The sequence below is a fragment of the Hydra vulgaris genome, chromosome 05 (assembly GCF_038396675.1).
Source record: "Hydra vulgaris chromosome 05, alternate assembly HydraT2T_AEP".
NCBI lineage: Eukaryota > Metazoa > Cnidaria > Hydrozoa > Anthoathecata > Hydridae > Hydra > Hydra vulgaris.
In genome coordinates this window covers 1882321-1901745 of record NC_088924.1, presented here as the reverse complement: position 1 = coordinate 1901745, position 19425 = coordinate 1882321, and the positions used below count along the sequence as shown (strand labels likewise).

Here is a 19425-nt window from a genome sequence, read left to right as displayed (position 1 = left end):
TAAACCAGTTTGGCATTCTAACCGCCAAATTATTACTTTCTAGAACACAAAGATCAACTGAATCATACATTTCTAAAAAAATTTTCTGCTCACTACCATTCAAATTATCCCAAAAATTCTTTAATATCAGTGAATTTATTGCTGATGCACATAAAAATGTCCTCGTATAGCGCATGAAAAGGGCTTTTCCTGATTGCATGTGTCCTACTATTAAAGGGGCATAAACTGTTTCGAGAGCGCTTCTCAAACCACTTCCTTCCATCATACATCCAATTGAACCTAGAAAACTCATAAGTTGATGGAAACCTCCAAGACGAACAAACATATCTAAGTTTTTTGTAGAGACTATTTTGTATGCTTTTATGTAAAGCTGCTGATCAAATGTTACGGATGGCATTGTTACATTCACTTTTTTGGAGTGATCATTGATGAAGCAAAGTAGTGAATATAGGGCTGTCAAATCAGTGGCGTGTAAATCAATCACAGGTAGTATAGCAATGTTAGATTTTTGTTTTACAATATTATTTGTTGCAGAACTCATATTGCCAGACCAACTTGGACATGGATTTTTGAAAATAGTTGCCAATGTTCCATAGAAGATCAATAAAACGAGCTTAAATTTTCTCCTAAAATTAAATAAAACAATTAGTTTTCAAACTTTGTAAAGGTAAATATTTTTTTTAACTGTAGTATGCATGACAAACCTGAATGACTGGTTTGAATATTGCTTTTGTTAATGAAGGTATGTCAGGTATGTAGTACTGCCTAATCAGTATCCCATTGTTTGACTTGATATATGACCATAGTTCTTTTTTATCTCTTGAAAGTTTATTTCTTTTGAACGAAACATCTGTGAATTTTCCATTTGCAATTGCAATTAACCCAATTCCATGGTGCGTATTTTTTCCATCAACAGTAGCAATGTCATAGTCTGTGTTGTCAGCAACAAATTGAAGAAAGGAGGTTCTTTCTCCAAAGATGATCTCGTCGATAGTATCATGCTTTACAACATTCTGTTTGTAACAGATAACCTTAAAAAAATTACATAAACATTGGGTTCTGGGGATTCTGATAAAAATAAATAATACGCATCTTTATTATTATACAGTTAAATACTATACATATCAGCACTTTAATGAAATAAAACTTACCTCGTCATAACTATCAACAAATCCCAATCTTGGTAGCAGTATGTTCAGCCATTTTGATGAAAGACGGTTATCAACAGCAACACTAAGTCCAAACTGCAATTGCATAATAGAACTGGGATGCTTCCGGAAAATAAAGCTTGTGATATTGAAACCTGTTTTAAAGGTGCTTGAAGTAGTTCATTAATAAATGTTTTTAATAATTGAGGTACATGAATAATCGAGGTATATGGGTTCCTTCAATGTTTAGTATGTTCTCTTTGGAAGGATATGCGTTCGAATTGTGGTCATCATTCTTTATGACATTTTTCAAAAGTTTTGCAGCTGTTAAAACAACACGCTCTCTTTCCTCGTTTACATTTGTGTTTTTTTCTTGGTATCATTTTTCACATAAGATGTCTTTAAAACTTTCCAATAGAATAATATTACTTCTGCGTTCTCTTTCTAACAATTCACATATAGTATTAAACGATGTCATTTTGTTACTGCAAGTAGGACGTCCAGATGTTGAATATTTTCGTAAAGGTTTCTCGAAGCTGGCTCTACATTAAACGTAATATCTGCCTTCTGCTGCTACTACATCATTCACACTGATTAAACCTGCTTCTATAGTTTTAGCTGATTGGTCTTCTCTAATGCGGCATATTTCAATGGTGGAAGAATGTATGGCTGATTTTTTTGTACGTACTTCTTCAAATTTATTGCAATTTGGATTTTTTCTATCATAGATACAATTACCGCCGCGATAAAAAAATTGTTTTTTAAAACCAAATAGTTCCATTTTGGCTCTAGTAATACGCTCTGTCTCGATTTTCATTGATCTTTTTCGAGAGCAATTTTTTAAAAAATTCCTACAGGATAAATGAATATAAGTGTTTGCCTTTGTTCTTTTGTTCAGTTTGAGCTTATCAACTAAAGTATCTAAATTAAGCTTCACAGCATGCTTTATGATAGCAGTGAGGGGATGTTTTTTCTTGCTATAATCAGAATACTTTGAACCTACATGGTTCAAAGGATAATGTATTCTCACACCTTTTCCGCATTTAACACACGTTATTCCATTTGATGTCAGTTTGAATTTCACCTTCCATTATTATTTTTTCTTTAAATAAGATGACAGTCAACCACTCAAAATAGTTTTTTTTTATTTCTAATTCAATTCAAAGCTGTTTCAAATACATTGATAAATATAAGTATTTTTTATATTGTTTTCCTAGTAGCGACGATTTCAGAGAGAAATTCATTTTTATAATAAAAGGAATATTTAAGCTTTCAGAAATATTTAATTAATTTTGTTCAGTCATTCAATAACATCATGGCAATTGAATTACACTTTTTTTTTAATAATGAAGCTATGATATCTAAGAACACTGTTTCATATTTATTAAATTTTTTTAAAAAAATGAAAAACCCTACATTCTAATTTTGATTAGCGATTTTTTTTGCTCAACTCCAAAAAAGTGAGAAGATACACCAATAGAAAGCTAATAAAATTATCTTTCTATTGATATATAATATGACTTTATAAAATTTTTTTCTAGGTTTCACTATTTTTTGACCAAATTTTACAGTACTAAAGCATGAAGTTATATTTTTTTGTTTGATTTTTTTGGATGATTCAAAAGTAGGTTATAAACTTTAATAAAACTTCGCATGCGCATTAGCTCGCGAAATCGTTCTAGGTCTATATTTTTTTCAAAATAACAATCCAACTTTTGAATCATCCAAAATATAGCTATTTGTAAGTCTTATCTTTTTTAGAATAAGCAACGTTAGCAATATATTGGTCCGTTTTATAAAAAGCAACGTTTAAAAAAAGTATAAGCTGTTAGTTTTTCATTGATTAGATTTCCAATATCTGCAAAAGTATTTTTAGAATCTACATTATCTATTGTTTTGTTAAAAGTTTCACATAAAAACGTTTTGCTGATTGTAAAACTTTAAGAATGATTGTTTTTATGTTTGTGTTGTGGTATATGTGTTTATGTTATAAAAAAGCATATGTAAATGTTAGGCTTATCGCAAAAAAACTAAATAGCCAAAACTATAGGATTCGAGAACTTAATAGGACACTTTATTATCCCTTTGGGCATTTTTTTTTAAAAGTTACGTTATAAATGTCTTTTAAACATTTTCTAAACGCCTTTTAAACGTTCTTTACGGAAGAATGTTTAGAAAACGTTTAAAAGGCATTTAAAACACATTTAGAACGTAACTTTTAAAAACAAATGCCTGCTGGGATGAGGATAGGCTTAGTTTAAGACAAAAAATTAGAATTATATTTGCTCAAGAAGGAAATATAATCTCTGATGAAAATTTTCTATTAGTGCAATTATCAACGCGCTTATTAGTACTTTTAGTGGTAGTTCATATAAAAGTTTTATTGAGAAAAAAACTGATGACAAACGTATGACTGCAGACAGAGGAAAGACTGATAAAATAAAACCTGACGAAGGTGGCGAACTACAAAAAAATTAAGGCTATCTTAATCATCTTACATAAGCTTCAGACCCAATCCCTAATAATAAAAAAAAGTAAAATTTTAATAGGATTTTTTATAGATTATATAAAACTGTTGGGTTTAATGCAAAATATGTACGGACCTTCAGGATGGGAATAGTAAAAAAATAAAAATAATAAAAAGAGTAATAAAAAGACTAAAAAAAAAGCATGTTAAGATGTCAAGGAGTTATATGCAAAATCAAAGAGTATTAAAAAGAGTAAATTGAAGAGTATGGAAACTTATTCTTGATACTTATCTCCTAAAACAGTTATTATGGTTTAGCTGATTCAAGTCTTGATTTGCAAACTCAAACATTTTAGAAACTTTACTTCAGCTTGTGGAATTATTCGAGTTATTGATAGATATATAAAAAGTAAAGAAACAGAGTTTTAGAAATAAACAACGTTAAATTAGAAAATGTCTTTCGATACCACTACACCTGGTGGTTGGTATCCTCTTGATTATTTTAAAATTAATTTAAACAGTCAACCAGGTAAGTATAATGGTTATCCGAGTTTCAATAACATACCTGTATAAGGGTCAGATGGTTCAAATCTTGGTGGTGGCAAACATTATGGCAATCATTTCAGGCTTGGGTACAACCATCTGACAGCATTAACTATATTGATGTTTTAAATTTTACTGTATCATCAGCTACAGCATTTTGTGGAGTATCAATACTTATACTTTATTTAGGGGGACCAAAATTACCTATTTTTGGATTTTGTGTATTTTAACCAATTTTTCTTAAATAATTTTTGATGTTGATTTCGAATTACTTGATATTTTTTATTCATTATAAATATTTGGCCTTCTACTTCAATTTCAATTAAAGTGGTTTTTTTGACAAAACAATCAATTGTTAAATTAAATGAAATCGTTATTATTATCAAAGTAGAATCCGTGGTTAATACTTTTTTCTTTGCTTTATCAATAAAATAAGTAATTATTATGTGAAGTTATGAGTAAAACAAAAAATAACCATTATGCCATTATGCATGAAATTACTTCATATAAGGAACAATTAGTAACAATTACGAGTGAAAATGCAAAATAACTTTATTGCAACCACGGTGCAGTGATTTGAGTTCTTTTTTAGAATCAAGAGCTCTGAGGTTCAAAGTTAGCTCTGATCAGATAAGCAACATTATGTTATGAAGGATATGTAAACTTCCTAGTTAAATTGCTCTTCCACGGTGCTATGTGATAAGACGCTTAGTTCTTCCTGAAGCAACTTAATAACTTAAAAAAAAGTCATCATAGGTAATTGTGGATTATTGTCAGGACTTTCCATGTTGGAAAGAAAATTTAAGTTATTAGCTTATTTTTCTGTAGACATATAGCAATGTTTTTTTATATTTTTATTAATAATTATAACTTTAAATAAAGTGGATCTTTGCTGCAATGACTTACTATTTTTTGTATATTACTAAAATATCACATTCATCAATAGTTTTTTGACATTTAACATATCTTTTTGTTTTTCAATATATTTATTGATATATGATTTGCGAGTAAACCTTGCAATTGCAAACAAGCTAAGACGTAAAATCTCTTGGACGCCTGATGTAAAGCTTACAATTCTTTTTTTGCTAACCCGTTCTGTCTAATTTGTTTCTGTCACTTGTTTCAACTGTATTCTATGTTTATAAATTTTTTAACAATGAGACACGTTTCACGGAATATTTCTAAATTACGAAATCGTAGTTTCACAATTGTTTGAATATTTAAGGAAATAACCGCGAGGAATTTTTGGAATCGACGGTTTTTCCAAAACCAATTGCAATTAGTATCACGCTGAAGCTTAAGTTCAAAATTATTTTTAATTGTTTTGTAAATTGCAAAAACCTGATTAAAAACGTAATACATCAGTTATTCCATTAATGTATCTTTTTTCCATATCAATAATAATTTCTTATTTTCTGTTCAAGAAATATAGCTAAATTTTGCTAAACTTCTTGCTACAATGAAACAATCGTCGAAGTTTTTTAATGCGGATATACTAACTGCATCTCACGGCAACTGAGCAGTCAACCTTATTTAATAAAAATTTCCAAAATATACTTTATTGTTGACTAAAGATAAGTACAAAAACAACCCTGAGTAAAGACAATATTGAATGATAAAACTCGTCTATTACTGGGAGCAGGGCTGTCCAAAAGAAATTTTAATGGATGTGTGTGTGTATATGGGGGGAAGGGTTGGAATAAATATTTGTTCTTGACCGACTAAAAAAAAAATATGCTGACTAACTATTCTAAATGGAAAAAAAAAAGGTCCTTGCTAGCCGACATTTGTTGACTGCCAACTATAAATCCAATTTTGCCGACTCCAGTGTCCAATTTCCCAACTAATAAAATTCGCACGGGAGCTAGACACCACCCTGCAGGCCCATGCTCGGGAAGGCCCTGGCTGGTAAATTTCTAAAGAAGTTTTTTAATTTTGATTTATTTGTTTACTAGCTTATAATTTATGATTTATTTGCTTGTTATTTCTTGTTGCAATATTTTTCATTTTATTTGGTATCTAAACTCACTTAAAAAAATTAATAGCAAATTATTTTCTAGCGAAGTAGATCAAATCACATTTTTACTTAAGATAAAATTTATTTTTGTTTAAACACATCTTTCATCCATTTTAATTCAATCACAATTTAATTTAATTCAATCAAAATTAAAATTGTGTAAATTTTAACATTTTAACACGTAGCGTAACTTTACACGCAAAGAATACGCTGAAAAGATATCTAGTAGAAGGTCAACCTCAAAAAAATTGCAAAAACTGAATTGTTTATTGAAATTTTCTAAAAAAAGTATTGAAGATTATTTGGTAAAACAAAAAATATAGAATTTTAAACCACCCTAACTTTATTGTAGAGACACTTATATATTAACAGACTTCATGTTTACTACACTGTGAGGCACATTGGCCGCTAGGTCTTACATTACCATCCTCAAAAAACTTTGACGAATGGAATGCTAAAATTGTTAATGGCCAACGAGAGGAGATAAAAATAAGAATTTGATATTTCTGAAATGGGGTTAGGAAAACGGGAGAGATTTAAATAAATAATCTTTCACAGAACGAATAACTTCTACTGGAGTTAGATTCTTATAAGATAACATACAAGAGCACACAATCCGTAAAACAATTAGCGCTCAGCTAGCTGTATTTTAGATAATCTATTGTAGATACTAATTCAGCAGTCATGAAAGCACAAAACGAGTTTTTAAACGCTCTTGAAACTTATATTAAGTGCCCTAAAAATCTCAGTGACGATATTAACTGAGATTTTTAGGGCGCTTAGACTAAAAACTAACGCAATAAAAGTGTAAAACGTAAAACAATTTCAAAATATTTAATCATAGCTGCCAGCAGTTCATATAAAACAGGCCTTTTAGTAGGTGTGGTTGGTCAGTCTCTTGTGGGAACAGGTGTTGGCGCTTCTATTGGTAGATTCTGCACGCGGTTCCAGCTCCGGCAAGGAGCTGGAACCGCGTGCAGAATTGTTTTGGCTCTTATTTATTTTTATCATTTATTTCGTCATTAAAAAAAAGAATACAAAGCCGAGTTATTTAAATAAAATCTACATTACCGGGTCTAAAAGAAGACATTATTTGCCTTATCACCACGCCCCGACGTGTTTTCATCAACAGCTGTGTACAACCATTTAAAGGTAAACATACACTTAGTATTAAAAAAGTAAAACTACTATTTAAAAACTATTTAAAAAGTATATACAAATACTTGCAAGTTTGTTAAGATCAGTTACTGATTTATTTCATCAAAAGAAAATCATAAAAATAAAATTAAAAATGAGAAAACCTAAAAATTAAAGCTAAGTTAAAAAGATATTTTAACGAAACTTTAAATTGGAGACAAGTTAATAAGCTCGTTGTTAAAAATAAAACAAAAATTAAAAAATAAAAAAAATAAAAATCTTCAAAAGAATTTAATTCATAAACATCGTTAATAAGTTTTTGTTTGAATGGAATTTTCAGCTCGTTATTTAATAAAGTGTTTTATATTTCAGGATCTCTGATGGCAGTAGAAAACTTGGTAAGCAAATACTTACTCTATTTGGTAAACAAATAATGCATTTTACATTGCTCATAGCTGTAATTTGAAAATCTGGAAGGATATATTTTATTGAAAAATGTATTAAATATTATAGGAGTTATTTTATCATGAAGTTTGTTCATAAATATAAGAATTTGATAAAGGTTTAATTGAAAAACATTCAGTATGTGATGATTTTTAAACTGTTTTTTAGAATGTGTGAATCGGTCTGCACTTGAAATAATTCAGACAGCGTGGTTGCACTTGAAATAATTCAGACAGCGTGGTTGCACTTGAAATAATTCAGACAGCGTGGTTGAGTCTTTCAAAGCAGTTTTTTATATTACTTACACTAGAACTGCGCCATGCATAAATTGCATAATTTAATTAGCAATGTATGAGGAAGAAATAAAAGATTTTAAAGCAGTTTTAGTTAAATAAATGCTTAGTTGTTATATGCCAATATTTTTCGAAATTTTATCTTCTATTGCTCTTATGTGTTCCCTCCACGTCACGTTTTTGTAAACTCCTAAAAACTTTAATGATGACTCTGACTCTGCTTGGATTGATTCAAAAAATATATAATAGCAGCTGTAAACGATATTATATACACAACGGCTGCAGAAGGACTGCTTTCCTCTCAAAGAAGGGATAAGCCGAGCACATCGATGATAAGCTATCAGCTGATGAGTTTCAAGTTCTTGAAGGCAAATATCAATAATTTCTTAGGTTAATTCTATTTGAGTTAATAAGACATATTGGTTAATTATGGCTATTACAATGTGTCAAGTAAAAAAAAACAATACAAAAAATGTTTAAAGAATTTAAGAACGAAATAGACGAAATGGTGAAGCAACAGGAAAAAAACGTGCTAAACATATTAAGTGCAAACACAAAAATTATATACGATAGATTAGATAAAGTAAATCTAAAGGTTAATCATCATTCAATACAAATTAAGATAATAGAAAAAGACGTAGAAGAAATCAAAAGAAGCTTAAATTTTCACGAATACCTTTTGAAGAAAAAATTAAGACAGCTATTACTTCTCAGGAAAAAAAAACATCTCATATCGAAAAGTAAATTCAAAATTCTGACTATCTTAAAATAAAAAGTAAGCTAAGAAAGATGGAGGATAGATCTCTCAGAAACAATTTAAGGGTTAACAGGTTAAAAGAAAACGAAGGTGAAACGTGGATTGACAGCGAATGAAAAGTCAGTAAAATTTTGAAAGAGCATTTGGGGTTAACAAATATAAGGATTGAAAGAGCTCATAGAACTGGTCAGAGAGATTTAAGCAAACCAAGAACAATTGTATTAAAACTGTTAGATTATAAAGATAAATTTAAAATTCTAAAAAAAACATCTCAATTAATAGGTAAAAATATTTATATTAATGAAGATTTTTGTGCCGAAACTGTCACAATTAGGAAAGCTCTACGGGATCAGATGAAAGTTGAACGAGCGACTGGAAAATATGCATTCATCTCTTACGATAAGTTGATCATTCGGGATTGGGCTGCGAACAAAAGTAAAATATTATTTTCGTAACATATTTATATATGCATATTTATTATACATATTTATTATAATTTTATTTTACTTTCTACATAATACTTTTGCTTATAAAAATGGAGGTCAAACTTTCATTTAATTTTAATGATGAGAATGTTAGTGATGATAAATATTTTAATGGAAAAAATTTAGAAAGCGAGTATTATTCAATTTCTGAATCTACTCAATATCTCTGTCAGAACAAAAATAACTTTTTTATATTAAATGTAAACATTCGAAGTGTTAACAAAAATTTTGAAAATCTTAAACTCTTATTGCATCAACTAAACCACGAATTTCAAATAATTTGTATCACGGAAACTTGGCTTAAAACCAACGGAAAAAATTCAAATTTTGAATTAAATAATTACGTATCATTTCACCAACCGCGTTTTAACTACGCTGGTGGTGGTGTAAGTATTTTTGTCCACAAATCAATTAACTTTATTTCACGTAATGATCTTAATGCTATGTGTATTCTTGTACTGTTCTTGGAATGTTTTCTTCCATCAAAGTTCTAAATATAAGTCTTTGTTCCTTTAAATTCCATTATTGGACAGATTGTTTTAAAATTGCGGTGATATTGGCATCTAACACTTCCTTAGGGCGTGCAGTTTTAATTTTATTGCCCTCGATCATACATTGCAGCATATTAATACCAAATTGCTTGCATATTAGCCGTATCTCACCAACAAATAAACTTTGGTTATTTATACACGGCAACTGAGTCATTATAATGGAGTAACATATGGGGTCATTAAGTAGCCTGATAAATAAGCTTAATTTGTTATGAATAAGAATGTTCGATACAGAGTCTACTTTGAAAAAAGAATGGAGGTAATTTTTACTATGCTTAGAAATATTAAAAAATGATTTTAAGACAGATCGTCCAACTTTATCAATATTCTGTAGAAACTTATTGTTGCAACCACCCAGTTCTAGTCCGTATAATAGCGTTGGAATAGCTAGGGAATTAAATAAATAAATAATCGTAGCAGGCCGGCAGAAGCGAATTCCGTTTCTTATAAGAGCTTTTGCAACAGATTAAAATTGCGTTATCCTTTCATTTATATTCGTTTTTTGGAGTGTTGCCGTCATATTTTTGTTCTTATTATCCCAAAGGAAACCAAGATGTTTTAAATTGCTTTGAAACTTAATAGGAGCATCGTTAACATAAATCACCTTATTGATGATCGAGCTTACTCCAGATATTAAAAATTCCGTTTTTTCTGCATTTAGTTTGATAAAGTTTGATAGTACATACTTTTGGACGATGTTAATAAGATTTTGAAGACCAGATATAGTTGAACTTTGCAAAATTATATCATCTGCATACGCAATGACCCCAGTGTATACCCCGTTTATTGAAGTTCCTACTTTGGATTCTGAGACAATTTTCTCTAAAAGATTTTCGGTATAAATATTGTAAAGATGAGGCGAAAGTATGGACCCTTGTCGAACTCCCTGAGACAACCAAAACTCTTCTGATGTGCATCCAAGATATGATACATTAGCAGTACCTGACCGATATAACGATGAAATGGTATGAACTACCGATAGTGGGATTTTTTTCTGATAATATAGTTTCTCAAATAGTAAATCCCAGTTACAACTATCAAAAGCTTTGTTAGCATCTAAACTACATATATATACAGGTGAATTGTTATGTTTATAGTGTTTTATTGTTTCACTCAGAAGAAATTCTGCGTGAAGGGTAGAGCTATTTTTTTAAACCCAAATTGATGTGAATGACTCTCTGTGATATCTGGACATATGTGTACAATAAGATATTCGAGAAGTTTCGTAAAAATAGGTAGAATGCTGATTCCTCTGTAGTTATTTGGATTTTCCAGTGATGTTTTATAAGACTTAACTAATGGAATAATTGTGGCTGTTGATAAACATTTGGGAACCTTTCCATTTGTTAACATGCTGTTGTAAAAAGAAGCGAGTAACATTAGAAGATTGTTACTGCGAGAGTTTTTAAGATGTTCAGCACTTATTCCAAAACAATCGTAGGATTTATTATTTTTAAGTTTTAAAATACATTTTTCAATATCAGCTGTTGAAATAAACTTTGAATTAGGCTCTTTACTTATATGTGGAATTTGTTGAGGATTAAATTCTTTATTTGTACATTGCGGCGTATTAAGTATTTTTTGAAAATGATGTCTAAATTCTTCAACGATTTCATTTTTGTTTTGCAATTTATTAATTGTAAAGAGTCGAGTATTATTTTTGTTTTTTATTTTGCGAATATTGTCCCAAAACTTTTGAGGATTAGTATTGCGTAGGTATTCGATATTTTTAGTTTTTTCGTAGATTTTTTTGTTATGTGCTGCTTTAACAGCTTTACGGAAGTTTTTTCGGGAATAGATATATCTTTTGTAGACTACGCATTCTACTGACTTGTTATAATCGGATTTTTGCCATTGCTTATAGTGAAAGGATAGGTTATCTTTACATCTTTTAAGCTCTGATGTCCACCAAGATTTTGAATACTTACATGTCACTTGTTGTCCAAAACACTGTTTAACTGCCAAGAGAGCTGCATTTTTGATTTTGGAACATGTGATTTTAATTTCTGCTTCTATTTTTTCATCTATAAATGTGTAATTGCTAAATGCTATAGATAGATTATGATTATAAAAATCAATAAACTTTTCATTCTTCCATGCATGTTTTGGAACTGAATCATACTTTTTCATTGTATTATTTATTTCGTTAGATAAGCTGCTACCTCTAAGGTTGATACTTGTGGATACCGGAAGGTGATCACTATTATTAAACGGTGAAGGGGGAATAACTTGACAATTTGTAAAACATAGTTCTGTATTTTTTAAAGATGCTATATGGTCAATGTAAGAAGAATTTAAAAGAGTTTTATGTTGATAGGTGTAGGTAGGACCAGCACCATTGACTATATCGACAAAAACCAACTCATTTGATTTAATAAAGTTTGTGAGATGTTTTGAAAGATTGTTTCGTGTTTTGTTGTTACAAAATTCTAAATCATATATTTTATAAGGAAATGACTGAAAGTCTCCAGATATAATACATTCTGCTTCATCCTCATAGTTGTTCATGATTGAAGTAATTGTATGTAATTGAGAAGAATATTTATCGTACGATTCATTATTGTTACGACAGCATGAAAGGTAAACCCCAATAAAAATTAAATGACGCTTGTTTATTGTGCCTTTTATTGCAAGAATATTTTCATCCTCATGTATTATATGAAAAGACGACATACCTTTTTTAATAAAGAATGCGTTTCCTCCATACGGTCTACCGTGTGTATTTTTTTCTGCCGCATGAAAGATAACATTATGTGTTAGTAATGCAACATTATCTAACAGAAAACTCTCAATGTTTAGCAGCCAGTGCTCCGAAATAAAAATAATATCGAAATACTTTAATAATTTAGAGATATAATACGAGTTCGATTTAAAACTTTGACAGTTAAACGCACAAAGTGTTATTATTGTATTAGTTAAATTTAATTCTTTTTCTCCCATTATGATTTATAATTTGATTGTTGCATGAATGATGTAGAGTGATTTAAGAATTGTGGCAATTGTTTTTCAATATTTTGATGTGTTTTTTTGATTGTTAGTGTTTCACGGTGCATTCTAAACGGTTTGACAATAATGTTATTATCCCAAACATCGGGTTTAAGTACCATTCCTTTTTCGCTACTTTTAATTTTTTTTTTAATGTTAATGAAACTTTTTTTTAATGTTAATGAAATTTAATTTTTAATGTTAATGAAACAGATTGTGAGTTGTTGTGCATTGAAATTATAAAAAAACCACCAAAAAAATTGTAATTAATTCTATTTATAGACAACCATCTGGTAGTTTAAGAAAATTTAAAACTTATTTAAGCAGTTTTTTAACCAAAACTAGTTTAACACGGAAACATGTTTACTTAGGTGGTGATTTTAACTTATTATGGTTCAAATAAAAATGTTTAACACTTTTTAAATACTCTAACTCAATATAACCTAATACCAACAATAAATAAGTCAACGAGGATAACTAGGACTACATCGTCATTACTTGATAATATAGTTACTAACAATTTTCAAAACTGTCGTTTAGGAATGGGCATAATCAAAACTGATTTAACAGATCACTTTCCAATATTTTTAATTACATATCAATGAAAACTCCTTATTGTATTTTCGAACTCTTTTATTAGAAAATATCGATTTGAATCTTATTTTACAATCCCATGAAGTCAATAATGCATATGAACTATTTTTAGCGCAATTCTATAAACAGTATGACATAGCATCTCCTGTTAGAAAAATAATTATAAAATCCAAGTCACTTTTAAACCCCTCGATAACCAAGAGACTAATAAAATTGTCTAAGAATAAACAAAAACTTTATGTTAAATATTTAAGGCATAAAACCTATAAAAATGAAATAAACTACAAAAACTATAAAAACTTATTTGAAAAAAAAAAAAAAAAACACTTTAAAAAAATTTATTATGCAAAGTTGTCGCAAAAAACCAACGGTGACACTAAAAAAACGTGGAATATAATTAAACAAATAATTGGTAAAAATAAATGTGTAAAAAATAATCTCCCCAAAAGCTTTTAATTGACGGGTAAATAATTTATGATAAAAAAAAAATAGCTGAAGAACTCATTTTTTCTCGAAGTAGGGCCAAACTTGGCGAGTAAAATTCCGCCAAGTACCATAAAGTTTGAATCTTATATTAAACCGTGTAATACTATTATGGAAGAATCTAATTTAAATATAAGCGAGATAAGGAATGCTTTTAATAGTCTTAAAAGTAATAAAAGTGCGGGCATTTACAAAATTAGTGTAAATGTTGTTAAGTCAGTTTTTAATATCATTGAACTGTCAATATTTCATAGTTTTGACCTTTCATTAAAACTAGATGTTGTGCCAAAAAACTTAAAGTTGCGATAATCACTCCAATTTTTAAATCTGGTGACGAAACTAATATTTCAAACTACAGACCTATTTCCGTCTTACCTTGCTTCTCAAAATTATTGGAACGAATTATGTACAACAGACTTTAAAACTACTTGATGTTAAACAGTTTGCTGTACAGAAAATAGTTTGGGTTTAAATAAGATAACTCAACTAACCATGCGGTAATCAAACTGATTAATCATGTATCAGATGCATTCAATAATAACTATTTTACCTTAGGAACTTTTTATTGATCTGTCAAAAGCCTTTGACACTATTTACAATAAGATGCTTATAAAAAAACTGGAACTCTATGGAGTAAATAATAAAAACTTACTTTGGTTTGAAGATTACCTGGTGAACAGGTCACAATGTATTATTAAAAAAAAAAATTGAAAAAGAAAAACACATTACATGTGGTGTGCCCCAAGGTTCAATCTTTGGGCCGTTATTATTTTTATTGTATATAAATGATTTGTACTTAGCATCAAGTATTTTAAATGTTATATTGTTTGCAGAAGACTCCGATCTTTTTTATTCCAACAAAAACATAAAAGTTCTCTTTAATATATTTAATGAAGAACTATTAAATATAAACGAGTGGTTTACAAGTAATAGGCTTTCGTTAAATGTAGAAAAAACTAAATTTATTTTATTCTCCAAACCTAGTAAAGGTGATGATGTTCCTCTAAATTTACCTAATCTTTTAATCAATAAAATATTTATTAAAAGGGAACCAATCGTTAATTTTTTAGGAGTAATACTAGATGAAAATTTGTCATGGAAATCACATATAAAATACATAGAAAATAAAATATCAATAAACATTTCTATATTATATAAAACTAAACCATATCTTATCACTGCTTCCTTGAAAAAAATATACTTTTCATTTATTCATAGTTTTATCTCTTACTGTACTATTGTATGGGGTAGTACTAATTATAGTAAATTAAAAAAACTTTATTGTAAGCAAAAACACGCATGCAGGATTGTATTTGGTACACACAGAACTTTTCATTGCGAACCTTTTTTAAGGAAGCTTGGTGCCCAAAGAATCTATAAGCTTAATATACATCAAGTTCTACAGTTCATGTTTAAAATAAAACATGGGCTTTCTCCTATTGTATTTCAGTCTTACTTTAGTGAAATCTTGCACAAATATCCTACTAAATTTTCAATTAACAACTTTATTGTACCAAAAACAAGTTTAAAACTAAGTTCTTACCAAATCTAATACCGTGGACCGTTTCTATGGAAACACTTTTCAAAATTTATTACAAAACAAAAATAATATTCAAAACATCTCTTTGGAACAATTCAGGAGAGAATCTAAGAGTCTCTTTTTACAAAATGACTTTGATTTAAAATATCTCTTTTAAAATAAATACATAATCAAAATAAATTATCTAAAAAAATAGTTGACACTATTTCTCTTTAGTTGCAATTTTATTTTTATTTAATTTTTTATTGATAAACTTTAATACTTTTATATTGTTGTTAATCTTTGATATATTGCGTTATATTTCAACTCTAATATTTAATTATATTAATATTTATATTTTAACTAACGTGTGCAAAATTCTTATTATGTACTTAGCTATTTTTCATTTTTGTATATAAACTGACAATTTTTTCAATGTAAATGGGGCTCGATGATAAGACAGTTTATGTCTTCTGCCTGCTCCAGCTCTCTTATTTACTAACACAATTTATTTCATAGTAAATTTTGATGTACGGCAAATAATAATAATAAAAAAATTATAATAAAAATAGTTGAAGCAGAAATGCAAAAAATAGAGCTTGTGTACAATTTGACAACAGACCTGAAAATGCGCAAGATATTCATCAATATCTGACAACGAGAAGAGCTTAGCAAACACTTCAGCAATCTCATTTCTTTTTTATTGGTTCAGACGCTGGAGTAATAACAGGTGGAGTAGCTATAGGTTTTATTAAAAGGTAAAAAAAACCTAAAAACTCCTATCTCCGCAACTAGATCAGAGATATTAGAGATAAATCCATTGGATTTTATCTTATTTTTCAAAGTTCTTTTTTACTTTTTTCAAGCTCACTTTGTAACGCAACTTGTTTTTTGTTTCGCTTTGCAGCGCATATTTTTCCAGCTCTTACCCTTTTTTCTGATTTCACCTTTACCTTTTCCTTCATTTTTATTATTAACAACTTACAATTTCATTTTCAATTAGTTGTTCAAGATGGCTCTGCATTTGCTCAGAATTGCTAAGCTGTAGCTCAGGAATAATCCCGGATAGTTTTATTAGACCAACATGATTTATTGTAGCCAAAATAGTAGTTAAAGGAAATAATGCTAACCCAAAGTGGTGATAAATCTCTCCAGCTAAAATACATAAAGCTTGTTGAAGGACAGGATTATTATCAAAATCATCCTTAAGAACGTCGTGATTATTAACTGGAAATTCCTTTTTAGAAAACCCTACATTAAACTTCACCGCCGTTTTTGAAATTGAGTTTCTCATCCCAAGTCCTATTCTTTCTATATATTGTGTATATAAAGCTAGGTTATCTGTTCAGGAGTCATTTATGGTAACTCTTGATGTTTCAACAGCCGTCCAAGAAGCTTTGCACCGTTTCCTGCTAAAACGGCAGCGGCTAGACGTGATCTGTAATGCTTGATTGAATTATCTTCTTCTCAAGGTAACTCTTTCACTTCAGCAGAGTCATATCTTCCAAAAAGTTTTTCTTTTTTTTTTTCTTATATAGTGTAATATTATTTTCCGCCAAATAAATTGTTACGCGAAACTTGTAATAATGATTCCAAGCAAAAGTGAATGAGTCAAATCAAAACAGTACGATTCTTTCTTGAGCGTGATCAGTGACATGCATTAAAGCAGCATAGTTTCTTTTTTTTTTTTTTTTTTACATTTATTTTGCTGTTTAACATTAAATAAACAACATATATATATACAAGAAAGATAAAATATGTCCGTAGAACAAAGAAGACTTGAGAAATTCTGTCAACAAGCAACGCTTTTTGTATACACAATAAAAAATAAAAACTTTTCTTTTTTACAATGATCTTTATAAAATAAAGATTTAAACAGAAAGAGGCTAAAAGAAGATGAAAATAGCCCCTTTAACCATTTTTAATAGGATATAGATATTAAATTAAAAACCCTAATGGACATTAAACTGCTGCCCCAACCAGTAAATCAAAAAAAGATCAAAAAAATCAATACTAAAATAATTAAAATTACTTGGTGATCCTTCTAAGCACAAATGATTCTCAAATTTTAAAAGTTTCCTTTTTTATTAGAAACTTAAATGAACTTAATGACTTTGCCATACATTTGAATCCTTTTTGATAACTGTTACATATATTTGGTCCTCGATATGCAATACTATATTCAGCATATTTATTAAAGTTTATATGAGTCAATTATATTTGCTCTTAGATAATAGTTTTCATTTATGTTTTATTTCAAACTTGTTATTAAAGTTTGCAGGAGAGAGATTATTATTGAATCGATACATAAAAATTAAATGCTGATGGATATTTATTTCATAAACATCCATCATTTTCATATCTTTCATTATAGGTTTGGCGTGTTCACGCTTATTTTTAGAGCAAATGATTCTGCAAACATGTTTTCGAGACTAAAAATTTTTTTGAGATTTGATGGTTGCGTACTCGCCCATGTTATGTTTGCATAGCTAATGAAGCAATGAATTAGTCCAAAATATATTAGTTTGAGACTTTTTTTATTGATATATGAGCAAACTTGATACATCATACCAATTATATTAGTGATTTTAGATTGAATATATGTTATATGAGGAAGCCAAGATAAATTTTTATCAACAAAAACTCCTAAGAATCTAATTCTGGCTTGTTTTTAATTTAAGTTATTATTTAAGATAAGGTCAGGCAACTTAAGAGGAAGGTTTTCTACTGATGTTTTTTTATGGAATAATATATAGTTTGTTTTCTCTGCGTTAAGTGAAAGTTTGTTAGCCCTAAACCAATTATTTATTTTATTTAGTTCAATATTCATATCTAAGTATAATTTCTTGATATTATTGTAAGTAAGAAATAGATTTGTATCATCAGCAAACATGACTGAATTAAGTTTTAAAGATGCATCGCAAAAATCATTTTTGTAAATTAAAAATAGGAGTGGACCAAGGATAGATCATTGGAGGACTCCACATAAAACAAAAAACCTAACCCTAATCCTAATCCTGACTCACATAAATCTCCAGATTGTGTATTACACGCGTATAGTTTTCTATTGGTAAGATAACTTTTAATCCAATAGTAAGGTTTATTAGTTATACCATAGTGTGTACTCTTTAGATCTTAGATGAATCTTAAAAGTATATATTCATAGTGTATATTCTTTAGATCATAGATGAATCTTAGATGTAGATTCTTAAGATCTTAGATGATTTTTAATCAACTTATTTTACTTAACTGAACTCTAAGAAGCAATAAGACTTCATTGTAACGCTGAGTTAATATCCATAAGTTGTCCAATTTATTGATACTATAATGGATCAGGTGCAATACAGAAACATAGTAAAGCAAAATTTAAAGTCATCTGCCCGAAAACTTTGGCTAGGATCTGATTTTACATTTCAGCAAGATAGCGATCCCAAACATACAGCTACTAAAACAAAGGAGTGGTTTGCTGAAAATAATGTCGAGGTCTTGGAATGGCCCGCACAATCACCGGACCTTAATCTCATTGAACATTTGTGGGAAATTTTAGACCAAAAAATTGGAGATTGGCCATTTTTCAAAAAAGATTCCCAGTCTTCTTTAATTACCACCTCAAAGTGGCAATTGAAGAAGCCTGGGAAAAGATTCAACCAGAAGAAACAAAATTTTAAGTCGAATCAATGCCAAGACGTCTAGAAGCTGTAATCCAAGCAAAGGGAGGCCCAACAAAGTAATAAAATAATTGTTTTGTTATACAATAATTTATTATGAAACAAATAATGTGTTTGGTCGAATATTTTTTTGATAATAAAAAAAAGACCTAAGTTTCTTTATTTTAAGACTGAAAACTTTGTGATTCATATTTTACATTGAAATAAATAAAATCTATTTAATAATATGTTCTTTTATTTGTATTAACCTTGAGTTTACCAAAAAAGTCTAAATTTACGAAAATACAGCACTTTTTTTAGAAAAAATGTTTGGTCAGATAATTTTTTTTGACTT

General features: G+C 29.0%; 1 protein-coding gene across 1 annotated transcript; it reads right to left on the bottom strand.

Annotated features, from left to right (window-relative positions):
- Window positions 1-1695: 1695 nt before the first annotated feature.
- Window positions 1696-12782, bottom strand: LOC136080098 (uncharacterized). Its single transcript, XM_065796706.1, has 3 exons — window positions 10999-12782; window positions 10529-10903; window positions 1696-1999 (listed from the first exon to the last, which is right to left on the bottom strand). The coding sequence occupies exons 1-3, from the start codon at window positions 12780-12782 to the stop codon at window positions 1696-1698; spliced, it is 2463 nt and encodes an 820-aa protein (XP_065652778.1).
- Between the last annotated feature and the right edge of the window lie 6643 nt (window positions 12783-19425).

What these genes read in the sequence shown, in the direction of transcription:
- LOC136080098 (XM_065796706.1), bottom strand. Translation starts at nt 12,782, where the DNA reads ATGGGAGAAAAAGAATTAAATTTAACTAATACAATAATAACACTTTGT. An exon ending in AGTCATTCACATCAATTTGG is followed by an intron (nt 10,904 to 10,998) that starts GTTTAAAAAAAT and finishes ATATATATGTAG; the next exon opens with TTTAGATGCTAACAAAGCTT. An exon ending in CTTATTAACATCGTCCAAAA is followed by an intron (nt 2,000 to 10,528) that starts GTATGTACTATC and finishes TTTATCCTGTAG; the next exon opens with GAATTTTTTAAAAAATTGCT.